This window comes from Amblyraja radiata, chromosome 17 (assembly GCF_010909765.2).
Source record: "Amblyraja radiata isolate CabotCenter1 chromosome 17, sAmbRad1.1.pri, whole genome shotgun sequence".
Classification (NCBI taxonomy): Eukaryota; Metazoa; Chordata; class Chondrichthyes; order Rajiformes; family Rajidae; genus Amblyraja; species Amblyraja radiata.
Genome location: NC_045972.1, coordinates 34,668,397 through 34,681,827, shown reverse-complemented (window position 1 = coordinate 34,681,827; position 13,431 = coordinate 34,668,397). Strand labels below are relative to the sequence as shown.

Genomic DNA, 13,431 nt, shown 5'->3' with positions numbered 1-13,431 from the left:
CTAGGGATAATTTACAGTAGCTAACTAATCTTCCAGCACAATTTTTAGAGTTTGGGAGGAATCTGGAGCACTGAGGAAACCCATGCAGCAATTGGAAGAATGTGTAAATGACACACCACACCCAGTTGTACCTGGATCACTCAGTTGTGAGGCGACAATGCTTCCTGCTCCATCTCTGTGTCTCCACTGTGCACACTTTACCTGTTACAATATAAAACCAAGCCAGGATAACCAATATTTATTTTAAGCTTTGTTTTAGACTTTTTATTAAAAAAATTAGAGACCAGCTAGATAGCTAAGCATTTGTAGAAATTTCTTATAACTCAAAAAACCTCAGGTCAGAGTTTTTGAGCTGGAGTCTGAGCATCCGATATTGTGATACATCAAGGAGCGAGACTGGGAATATCTTACGATTTATTTTAAACCAAATCCCTTTGGTCTTAGATACTTCAGCAGGGGTTAAGTATCTCACTATCTATTCTATTTATTACCGTTATGAGGTTCTGCATCACTATTGGGTCCCTTGTTGGCCTCTTTCCCAGGGAAAACACGCCCAACTCTCATCTAATGCCTGTGAATTGGGGATATTTAATTGTGGGGAAAAAATAAATCTAGAGAGCATCTAACCAAACAATGTCACAAGTGTAAAATCTGTCTACACATTTACCACAATTTTGGCATGATTTCTGAATACGAGATTCACCTGTCTTCCCTCTATCTCCAGGCTACTCGATCCAGCCAACATACTACAATATGATGATTTTAAGAAATGTTATGGGGAGATACTGTACCGCTGGGGTTTGCGAGAGAAACGAGCAGAGGTGCTAAAGTTTGTCTCTTGCCCTCCAGACTCTCATAAGGGAATAGGTAAGCACAAATTCTATAACAGTGGTTTCATTTTGGGCTAATTTATGCTTTCAACTCCTGATATTTAATTATCCAATAAACATCACTGTTATCTACTGTCCAGTAGTACGGCATGTTAGTTATAATGCAGTTGTGGTGATGCACATGTTTTAAAAAATATAACAAAAAGGCTTATGAAATAGTTATCTTTATCATAGAGGTCAGAATACCTCCTGTTTTGTCCATAGTGTTGTGCCTACCAACCTATCACCAATAGCAAATTCCTTGCATATTTATGCCCAATACCAAATCAAATCAAATATACAGGTGCACAACCTTTTATCCGAAAGCCTTGGGATCAGACACTTTTCGTAATTCGGAATTTTTCGGCTTTCTGAATGGAAGATTTTTAGCGTAGATTTTAACGGCTGGCTCAGTGGTAGAGTGCTCGGCTCATATCCGCAAGGTCGCGAGTTTGCGCCTCGATCCCGGCAGTTACTCGATCGTGAGTTTGAGTCTTCAATGTAGTTTTTTCTTGCAGAATAGGGAGGGTTAGGCTGGGATCATTCTCTGAGAGATGATCTTAGTGCTGGAGACAAGTGTAGGAGAGGTGTACTGACTGTGTGGGCAGAACTTTGGAAGTGATTGCCCACCATTCTCAAAAGCCGCTGTGTCTCCCTGTCCCTGAGATAGCACGGGGCGATCAAACAGCACAATACCCCCCTCCCCCTCCAACTCCAGAGGAATCCGCTCCCCGATGGGCCGCTACGGCGACAAGTGGCAGTTCGCCCACAGCCCGAGCTGCGCCACCCCAAGAACAAGACGTACCTTGCACACCATCAGCTTCTGTCCCTACGGGGAGCGTGTTCCTCTGGAGTTGGAGCGGGGCTGGGCTGGAGTTGCTGATCTGGGATCTCCGTGCTTGCAGCGGGCCTGGGGGTCGGTGTCCCGATGAGGGGGCGCAGCTCAGGCTGTGGGCGAACTGCCACTTGTTGCCGTAGCAGCCCATCGGGGAGCGGCTTCTGGTGGTACTGACGTCTCTCAGCTCCTGTCCAGGGGAGTGGCCGGAGACGTCAGGACCAACAGGAACCCGTTCCCCGATGGGCCGCTACAGCGACAAATGGCAGTTCGCCCACAGCCCGAGCTGCGCCCCCTCATCCGCAACCCGGGTTCCTCTGGAGTTGGTTCCTGGGCTAGAGTTGCTGCTGGCTGTGAGTCTCTGGGATCTCCGTGCTTGCAGTCGGTGTCCCGTTGGTCCTGACGTCTCCGGCCACCCCCCTGGATAGGAGCTGACAGGATGTCTCCGGCCACCCCCCTGTACAGGACGTCTCAGCTCCTGTACAGGGGGGTGGCCGGAGACGTCACAGCCCGAGCTGCGCCCCCTCATCCGCAACCCCAAGAACAAGACGTACCTTGCACACCATCAGCTTCTGTCCCTACGGGGAGCGTGTTCCTCTGGAGTTGGAACGGGGCTCGGCTGCTGCTGGCTGTGGGTCTATGGGATCTCCGTGCTTGCAGTGGGCCTGGGGGCGGTGTCCCGTTGGTCCTGACGTCTCCGGTGACTGGCACTGACCTGCTGGCATCGCCGACGTGAAGACAGTGCAAAGCCCCCGTGCCGGTGCAATGGGCGGGGAGCTGGAGAGGGGAGGGAAGGGGTCACACACATGGCCGGGAAGCAGAGGGGTGTAGGTGGGGTGAAACTGAAGGGAGCGACAATCTGCTGCTGCCTGCCCGCTGAGTTAAAAAGTTCCCACGCAAGACTCACGATACACTGTGTATCGTGAGTCTACCGTGGGAACTTTTTAACTCAGCGGGCAGGCAGCAGCAGATTGTCAATTATCAACCCTCCCGCGCAATATACCCTCATCTTCTCTTTTATGAATGGGGATTTAGTTCCCCTTTCTTCGAGGACCGACTGGAGGTTCCGCTGTCACCTCTGCGGGCCGCCCTCGGTGAACGTCTTCAAGGACCTTCAAGGACCGAAAAAATGTCCGCTATTCGGAGGTTTTCGTTATTTGGAATTTCGGATAAAAGGTTGTGCACCTGTAGTAGCAATGTTACAAAATGTTGAGATAAAAATCTAGTCTGCAATCTATCCCATCAGATAAAGCATGGAAAGAAGTTTAATTTGACACCTAATTCACTTTCATATCTCAAGTATTTAAAAGGTTATGGCCATTTTCATACTCGGAAATTAGCATCTTGTTCCCTATTGATTTTCTATGGACATAACAAAAAAGCTGTGATCGTGGACAGTCAAAAGCACATAACTTTCTTAACAATTAAGAGAACTGAATGACATTTTCAGTTATCATAGATTGAAGCATTCTGAAACAAATATAAAATAATCTTACTTGGATGACCTGAAATTAAAGCATATAATTAGTTAGTTACCCAATTGTAGCTAATTTCAAACTTCAATTACTAGATCTAAACATCTATCCATTTCTTAATAAATGATTAACATTTTTAAATAGCCTAAGTGTCCAAATAATATTCACAAATAATTCACAATAAAACATGATTTTAAAATCTCATTTACATTAATTTGTAGGCCAAATGGAAGGAATTTAGTGTTCAATTGCTGTAAATTAAAGTCCATTTAAATCAGCTTTCTAGTGGGATCCTGTGAACGCGCTGGTTTAGAACGTTCACATTGCGGTAGATTTGTGCCCTCAAATGCCCAGAAAAATACTGCGGGATATAATGGGGCCCAAATTAGCTACCCGCAACATTAAACTTTGTATAAAGGGATCTTAAGAAGCCCTTTTTAACGTAAAAATAAACAGCCTACCTTCCGTTTTCCCCTGTATGAGATCTGACCCGTTGTCGGCGGTCGCGGGTTTAGAGGTTAATTTTTAACCTACTATAACAAGTAAAGAAAGCCCATAAAACTGAAAATAGCTCCAACTACGGAATCTTCCAGCGATTTTCCGTTAATAATTAACTAGGCTGAAAAACCTCGATCTGAACAGCCTAGGGAAAATCGCGTTTTAAACCCGCCCCCCTCTAAACGGCGCCAAAATCGCGCACACGGGCTGGGACAGATTTTCAGCGATCTTCAGGTAGGCTTTGCAACATACCTAAATATAGGACATAAAGATTGCAAAATTATGGGCATCGATTAGTTATACATATAGCTGCAATCTGCTCAAGGACTCTAAACTTTTAAGGTTGTTGATCAATTCCTTCTTGAACATAGCTCCTCTTTTAAAACTGACTGCATCTACACCTACAGTGAATGCTCAAAAAGTTCTTAAACTCTTTCAAGCACAGCAGGAAGCATCTTTCTGGTGTTTCATGACAATATTTTGAATTTTTAAAACAATTCTACTTAGCGATGTGTTCTGGGTAACATGCTTCTTTCAATGGATTTTAATGAGATGGGGCATAATTCATTGTAGAAATTAAAAATAAACTTTTCATCCTGAGTATTGTGCTCACGATCCAATCCCCAATAACAAATTCCTTGCGTATTTATGCCTAATATCTAATCAAATATAAGACCCAAAGATTGCAAAACTGAGGTCATCAATGAGTTACATGTATAATCACAATGTACCCAAGTATTCTAAAAGTTTTTGTTGTCGATCAATTCCTTTTCTTGAACATAGCTCCTCTTTTAAATTGACCGCTGCTTTGTGTTGCAATGTCATATGGATGGCCCTCAGTGAATTGAAAATGGAATTGAACATCCCATTGTCTTCATCTTCCGGCTCTGTGGTGATAGAATGGTCATTGATGAAGAACTGAAGATATTTGGCCCTCGGACAATGTCTTGAGAAATTCTTGCCACCTCACAATCCAGAATGCAACTCCATAGAGTATTGGGAGTTTTACTGCAAGACAATCCTGAGGATATCTGCTAGAAATTAAAGATTCCCTTTGAATAGTGCATGTACAGGGCATCCAATTCCCATATGTTCCCAGCATTGTATTGTGCGTATAAAATCTGAATCGGCGAGGCAGCGCAGGCATCAAATGATTGGCATATCAGAATTGACTTCATCCTCTTCATTCTTCGGTATGGAAGAATAATTTCAGTATCATAATTTGAACTAAATGAAACTAAAAGTGAACCTTTGTCTCTGTGACAGTGGCCAATATACAGAGCTATCAGAAACAATTTGATATCTTTAGTTCTTAATTTCACTTACCAAATTCATGAGTGCTCTGGTTGAACCAAAGAAGATAGAACAGTGCAGCACAACAACAGGCCCTTCAGCCCACAAAGTCTGTGCCGAATTGATGCCAACGCTTATCTGCCTGCACATAATCCATTCCCAGTATATCCATAGGCCTATCCAAAAGTATCTTAAATGCCATTATCAGGAAGATGATATCCCTTTGTAACACATGGAGGGTGATTTCCATGTTGAGGCTAGTGTGAAAGGCATTAGGATTAGGGGAAAGCTTGTAGGAAGATGTCCCAGTAGGAGGAGGATGCTTCTTAAAACAGAATGATGGTGACTAAAGGATATACTAATTATGGAGGAGAAACGGTTGTGTAATTGATTTTGTAAATATCTTGTGTTGTACTTTTTGAAAGAAATTGCAATTTCAGAATAAGTTTATAATAATATTTGGACAGTACTGGATCTTTTTACATTGCATTAAAAACTGGTAATATTATTTAACTTTTCCCTACTTTCTCCTTCAGAATTTGGAGTGTACTGCTGTCACTGCCGGAGTGAGGGTCGAGGAACACAGTGTGATATTTGCAAAGGCTTCACTTTTCAATGTGCCATCTGCCATGTTGCTGTCCGAGGGTCTGCGAACTTCTGTCTTACCTGTGGGCATGGTGGCCATACTAGTCACATGATGGAGTGGTTCCGGACCCAGGAAGTGTGCCCCACAGGCTGTGGCTGCCATTGCTTGCTCGAGAGCACATTTTGAAAACAGCCTTCCGCCACTATTAGTAGAAGATGACTTGGATGGCATGCCAAAATATTCCATCTTTTGCTCATCATCGAAGCTGTGACCGTCAGTTGAAGCGAGATATGCAGATGTCAATCAGAGGGAAACTTTGTGTAGTTTCATTGGTCGAGATGCCAGGGCAAAGTCTTCAGCATTTCAAATCTTCTGGTCTCCTTTTAGCGAGTGAGGTGGTGTGGATTGCACATGGGTCTCACAACAATGAATGGTTAAATTCAAAACCAAAACTTATTTATAAAAACATTTTCTTAAAGGAACATGAAATAAAGTGTGTATTTGTTTCATTGCTGGTAATGGTCACTGTGCAATAGATTATGCACAGTAACATGAAAAATAATGTGCAGCAAATGCAACTCCAGAAGTGAAATTATGTCAATGGAGTAGACCCAGTTCTACAGAAGTATTAACTGGAGTGGCTTCTGTAAATAGTTTCTCATTCTCTGTTGTTGATCATTTTCCATATTGTTTGAGAGCGTTTGATAAATTTCATAAGTTCAAGAGGAATAATTACATTGACCAGTGATGACAAGTGCTGCCTTCATTCCTAGAAGCTAAATAAAAATCTTGGCATCTGCACTTGCTCGAAATATCCTAATAACGAGTTTGTGCAGTGTTGTTTGTCAAATGGGTATAAGACCGAGAATTCAACTTCCTTGAATTTGGCACTAATTTGAGAATGTCACTCAATATGTTGCAGAGCAGATGATGTGGAAAATTGGGAAAACAATCACTTTTATATGGGAATGCACAGATACAGAATGTGCCAGAATAGAGGGAGTTTTACTAATTGTGCAATACATAGTACTAACACTTGAGGGACTAATTCTTGAAGTCTGTAATTATGAAGTATAGGAGGGCAATTCATGAACAGATTGATGCTATGCCATGTTTTACTGCCTTTACTGTAATCTTAAGAGCCTTTCCAACAAAGCTTGCAGATTTGTCAGAGATGATGAATTATCTGGCAATTGTGGGGTTATATTGAATAAAATGATTTAAACATAGATTGATCCATGATGCAGGCAGGCAATGAATGTTTACCAGATCTGTTTACCATTGTTATTGGGATAGGATCTATTGATTTGTGCAAGTAATGCAGAGCTCCATTGTTAATATTTTGGTTTTCACTGGGCACTTTAACATTAGATAGGAGCATGTAACCATTGCTAAGATTTATTTCTCCAATGCGAGTACTTTGTCTGCAGAAGCAGTGAATCTTAAAGGAGAAGCAGTTTTCAATGTATCCTCAGTTGCCGTTTAATATGGTCACCCTGTGTATATATAGACTCTTGTCCTTCTAGGAAGTGCTCTCAGCAGATTTATCGGAGTGTGTCAGCAGATTGTCAGCATGCTTAAGGAATGCTGGAGCTAAATTCCATTCACTAGTATTGACGATAAACTAAAATAGTAAGTTCTTCACAATTTAATTTACAGAACTCTCTCCATTCTCCTTGGTCTATCCGGTGGTACTTGTGTTAAAGACAGAACTAATAACTGAATCCGAATGCCCTAATTGTGGCATTTTAATATTATTTGGCCATGTTAACTTTAAATTTACATGAATCTATTGTTTACTTTTCTGAACAATTCACCACCTGCTTCCTATCTGTGTTTGAATAACTAATGCCCAGAATTGAAACCCAATATCGTATGAAGCAAATTGCTTGTTCTGCTGTTCATTAAAATTGCCAGTTTTTCTACCATGTACTAATCCAGATAGTAAATACTGATCCAGTGCCACCCCACCCCTACCTCCCATTTCCTTGCCACTGCTTGCCTCTTTCCCAGTTTCATGCCCAGCACCTTCTGTGCCTCATCGCTTAGGTCTCTGTCAATGTTTTTTTTTGTGGCATCCGGTAAACAAGTTTATTTTTTATTTTTTAAATAATTAGATTTTTTGTGTGCTTTATTTCTGGGAGATTGAGTTAAGTTCTGCCAGACAGCAGATTGTGCAAATCCGTAATTATCCATGACACAGAGGATGGATCCATATAAATGCTAACAGTTGTATCTTTAAGACGTTGCTTGCACATAATCCATTAGTTGACAACTGAGAACTGAAGCCGTTGCTGGTTTTGCATCAATTGTTATACAAAAATAATTCCTTGGGCAGGAAGAGGAGGCAGGTCTGGTTTAATTAGAGGAGAAATGTTCAATATAAAGGGTAACATTAGGGTGCCGTAGCGGCACCTAGTGGTGGCCTGGGGAAGTGCGAACCCTTGTTATTGGCTAGCGCCATTGCGTGATCGCGGGTTTGTTTTCGTGGGCTTTTCTCTTTAGTCTACAGCGCTCCTCCCAAGTAGCAGGAGCTTATATATATATATTTGGCTGATCCAGCACGTGGTTTTCGAGTATTCTATTTGTTATTTCCAAATAAAAACTGTTTTACTCAACCTGCCTGCCTCGCCAAAGTGGTGACCCCGTGGGTCCGATCGTATTTCGTATCCTGACTATGAACGCCGCCGGAATCCTCGATGCCCAGCCCACCCAGCAGAACGCTGTGGCCCTGAAACTGCCCGTTTTCTGGGCGATACTACCTCAAGTGTGGTTCACCCACATTGAGGCCCAAATTGAGCTCCGTAACATCGTCGCGGACGCCACCCGCTACTTTTACGTGGTTGGGGCCCCCAGTCAGGAGACTGCCACTTGATTGCTGCCTTACCTGTAGAATCCACCCACAGTTGGCAAATACGAGGACCTCAAGGCGCTGCTGCTCCGCACTTTGGGGCTCAGTCGCCGTGATTGTGTCGCCCGCCTTCTGCACATGGACGGCCTCAGCGATCGTAAGCCGTCCGCGCTGATGAGCGAGATGCTCGCACTGATGGATGGCCATCAGCCCTGCCTGCTGTTTGAACAGGCTTTCCTCGAGCAGACGACCGACAACATCCGCCTGCTTCTCGCTGGACTTCGCCGACCTCCTGCAACTCGCCGGACAGGCTGACGAGCTGTGGCTCGCCAAACAGCAAAACGGAGGATCCATCAGCCGGGTGTCTGCGCCCTCGCACCAGCAGCCTCGCAGGGACATCCAGCCTCCGCTGCCATCGCCGCACCGCAATCGCAGTAAGCGCAAGTGGTGCTACTGTCACCAAAGCTCGGGTGCAGAGGCCCGCCGATGCCGTGCTCCCTACTCGTTTCCGAGAAATGCCTCAGCCTATCGCCAGTAGAGGCTATCGCGGTCGGCCAGAACCATCGTCTCTACGTCCGGGATCGCCATTCTGGGCGTCGCTTCCTGGTTAACTCCGGGGCTGTGCTGAGCATCCTCCCTCCGTGTGGACTCGATACCCATGCCGGTAAGTGTGGCCACGCCCTGACCGCCGTCAACGGCAGCCCCATCCGCACTTACGGCACTCAGACCCTTTCCCTCATCCTCGACACCCGTCCTTACTCGTGGACTTTCACCGTCGCAGACGTTTCCCAGCCTTTGCTGGGCGCCAATTTCTTGCGGACCTTTTCGTTGATGGTGGACGTTCGAAGCCGGCGCCTCATGCCCCCGGAATCCCCGCGGCCCACGGTGCCTTCCAGCCCGTACCTGGGATCTGTGACGGATGAGGGCGGGCCATATGCCTCCATAGGGAGGTTGCACGTAAGGTCACTGGGTCATAGGGCTTGACGCACGAAGCCGCTCAATCCATCTGGAGGACATCCGTAACTTTCCGTATATGTTATTAATGCAAGAAACGCGTACTTTCCTACCTGTTAAAAACCGCCAAAATGTTGAATTTTTGCGCTGAAAAAAATTGTGTTAGTCAGGGTAAGTGTGGGAGACATGCACCCAACTTCAGAATTCCAAAAGTGAAGCGAAATGAAGGTAAAGAGAAGCGACAGCTGAAGGGACAACAGCAGCTAAAGTGCTTGGCGAACATTGGCTGGGCAGATATCGGAATTGAAAATATTGAGGATTATCGCGTTTGCTCACTGCATTTCATCAACAGTAAGGCATTTGTTTTTTTCTTGATTCCTTTGGTATCTAAAAAGTCTCAGAAGTGATAAATCTGGCTGTAAATTTTTCTTCAGATGCATTTTCATTTTGTATGTAAAAACCCACTTGAGAACCATGGGCGATTTAAAAAAAATTTACAGCCAGATTTATCACTTCTGAAACTTTTTAGATGCCAAAGGAATCAAGAAAATACACAAATAATGCCTTACTGTTGATGAAATGCAGTGAGCAAACGGCCAATAATAATAATAATAATAAACTTTATTACGGACTCGGTCCAGACAAGGGGCAACATTACATTAAAAATGCATTGCATATTAAATGTCATAAAATACATATAAAATCTTAGTATATCACTTATAAAAACATAATTTATATATTTTTTAAAAACACAATACATGTTAAAAATCCAGATTAAAAGAATGATCAATGTCCTACAACGAGACACCGATACCAGTGTCTCCACAACTGGGATTCGTAGCGTGTGGTGCTAACCCTTATGTTTGACAAGGCCACAATAAGCACATTTTTAGAGTCATTTATCCTGCAAATGAATTTATACATGTGATGTCTTAGGATAGCTTCTAAAGTACTGACCCCTGCAGCCACAAACATATTACTGGCACTACACCATCTAGGTTGCCTTAGCAGTGTTCTCATGGCATTGTTATATGCCACCTTTAGTCTCTGCATACTTTCCATAGTTCGACCACAGGTGCGCAGTGTAGAGTGGTGTGCAGTATGCTCTAAATAGCGACATCTTCACCACATCTGCACACACACCAAATTTACGCAAGAGAATATTCGCCTGTACATACAGCATGCGTCGTTGCCTATAAATATCCTCATCATCTGTCATTTGTTCTGTAATAATATGCCCTAGATATTTTACCTTATTACAGACACTAAGATTATTGTCAGACAATTTAAAATCAGGAAATTTCAGACATTTATCCTCTTTGGTTCTACAGATCATAACAGCACTCTTACTAGCATTATATTTAATGTCATGTTCCACACCATACACAGAACATATAGTAAGGAGCTGCTGGAGACCAGCGCTAGATGGACTAAAGACCACAAGATCATCTGCATACATGATATGGTTCACTAAAATATTACCAATCACGCACCCAGTGTTACAGGCTTTCAATTGTTTAGACAGATCATCAATATATAGATTAAAAAGGACTGGGGACAAAATTCCCCCTTGTCTAACACCATTGCTAACCCCAAATGGGGCTGAGACCCTATTGCCCCATTTTATTTGCATAGTCTGGTGGGCATACCAGTAGGCCAGAATTTTACCAATGTATTTAGGCACCCCTCTTTGACTCATTTTACCAAACAACTTTCTGTGATTAACACGGTCAAAGGCTTTGGAAGCATCAATAAAGCACATAAGAATTGACAAGTTTTTGCCTCTATATTTGTTTACAATCTCCTTTAGGGCATATATGCATAAGTCAGTGCCATGTTTAGCTTTAAAGCCAAACTGGTTATCTGTGGAGTTAACAAACTCATTTATTCTATGCAGCAGAACTCTTTCTAATGTTCGCTAAGCACTTTGGCTGTTGTCCCTTCAGCTCTCGCTTCTATCTACCGTAATTTCTCCTCACTTTTGGAATTCTGAAGTAGGCTAAATGTCTCACACGCTTATCCCAATTTCCATAATTATTTACAGTGCAAAAATTAACAATTTCAGCGGGTTTTAACGGGCCCGCTACGCTGGAAACAATGGTAAGTACCTACCTGCAGTTCATCGCGTGTACCCCACTTGGAGTAGCGTAGCAACAGTACGGGTCATGGGTCGTGACCCGACTGCCGTGAAACCTCCCTATACTCGCCGAATTCCTGGAGCTTCAGACCCCCCATTTTCACGCGGCCGCTCTTAAGCACAGGGTGGTCCATCATATCCCTACCACCGGTCCCCCACTGCATGCAAGGGCGCGCAGGATCCCGTCCGACAAGCTGTGGATCGCCAAGGAGGAGTTCCGCCAGATGGAGGACATGGGGGATTGTGCGACGCTCCGACAGCCCTTTGGCATCCCCGTTACACATGGTTACCAAATCATCTGGGGGGGTGGCGACCGTGTAGGGATTACTGACACCCAAATGCTGTCACGATCCCCTGTCCCGCACATTCATGACTTTATGGCCCACCTGGTTGGCGCTACCTGTTTTCCCCCAAGGTGGACCTGGTGCCCTGCTACCATCAGATCCCCGTCCACCCCATGATGTGCCCAAGACCATCAACACCCCATTCGGCCTCTTTGAGTGGCTGCGGATGCCATTTGGTTTAAAGAACGCAGCGCAGGCTTTCCAGCGGTTAATGGATATGGTGGATCGGTAGCTGGATGTCGTCGTCTTTGATGCAGGGTAGGTAGAGAGGAGGAAAGGAGGGGATTATTGAGGATATTGCCAGGATTTGAGGGACTGAGTTATAGGGTGATTTCACAAAAGGTCACTGGATCATAGATCCTCACCCACGTGACCGCAAAATCCAACTGGGGTACAAGCGTCACTTCCGGTACATGTTATTGATGCTGAAAACGCGGACTTTCAAACCCGTTAAAAACCGCGAAAACGGCCCGTTTTTGAGCTGTAAATAACTGTGCCAGTCGGGGTGACCGTGAGACACAGTTATCTTACTTTACAGTCCAGAAGATAGATAAAAACGAAGGTAAATACAAGAGGGAGCTGAAGGGGCAACAACAGCGGAAGTGGTTAGCGGACATTCGCCGTGGAGATATAAATATTGAAAATATCAGGAATTATCGCGTTTGCTCGCTGCATTTCATCAAAAGTAAGGCATTATTGACGTTTTATCTTTATTCATTTGTTATATGAAAAGTTGTAAAAGTGAAAAATCCATCAGTAAAATTGCAAAATCGCCCATGGTTCTCAGGTGGGTTTTAACATGCAAAATGAAAACGCTTCTGAAGCTCCATTTACCATTTAAATAATCGTAAACTATCAATGCGTTTTGAAATAAATTTTACTCAGATGCAAGCTAAGGAATGGGATAATTGTCAGCTGTTAATTGGACAAAATCAGGACATTTAATTATTTGCCAAAATATATTTCTCAATGTTTCTTGTTTAAAGCCTGCGCAATCACCCAAACTACTTATTTATTTTACTGACGGATTTTTCACTTTTAATACTTTTCATATAACAAATGAATAAAGATAAAAAGTCAATGCCTTACTTTTGATGAAATGCAGCGAGCAAACGCGATAATTCCCGACATTTTCCATCTTTAAATCTCCACGGCGAATGTCCGCTAAGCACTTCCGCTGTTGTTGCCCCTTCAGCTCCCTCTTGTATTTACCTTCGTTTTTATCTATCTTCTGGACTGTAAAGTAAGATAACTGTGTCTCGCGGTCACCCCGACTGGCACAGTTATTTACAGCTCATAAACGGGCCGTTTTCGCGGTTTTTAACGGGTTTGAAAGTGCGCGTTTTCAGCATCAATAACATGTACCGGAAGTGACGCTTGTACCCCAGTTGGATTTTGCGGTCACGTGGGTGAGGAACTATGATCCAGTGACCTTTCGTGAAATCACCCTATAGGGAGAGGTTGGGCAGGTTAGGACTTTATTTCTCGGAGCATAGGAGACTGAGAGGTGATCATTTAGAGTGTATAAAATCATTGCATATAATCATTGGTCTGGATCCTGTGCAAGCTGCGTGGAGTTGTTGCGCAGG

The 13,431-nt window shown here is 43.8% G+C and overlaps 1 protein-coding gene across 3 annotated transcripts in view; it reads left to right on the top strand.

The window, feature by feature from the left end:
• wdr59 (WD repeat domain 59) overlaps positions 1–7,654 on the top strand; it is a 64,617-nt gene extending 56,963 nt beyond the window's left edge. For 2 of the 3 annotated variants that reach the window (XM_033036112.1, XM_033036111.1), the window contains 2 exons: positions 725–867; positions 5,507–7,654. In XM_033036112.1, coding sequence (XP_032892003.1) covers positions 725–867; positions 5,507–5,742 — 379 coding nt within the window. In that variant the 3' untranslated portion in view covers positions 5,743–7,654. The remainder of the gene's footprint in view (positions 1–724; positions 868–5,506) is intronic. The other variant, XM_033036113.1, reaches the window with a different exon arrangement.
• The last annotated feature ends 5,777 nt before the right edge of the window (positions 7,655–13,431 follow it).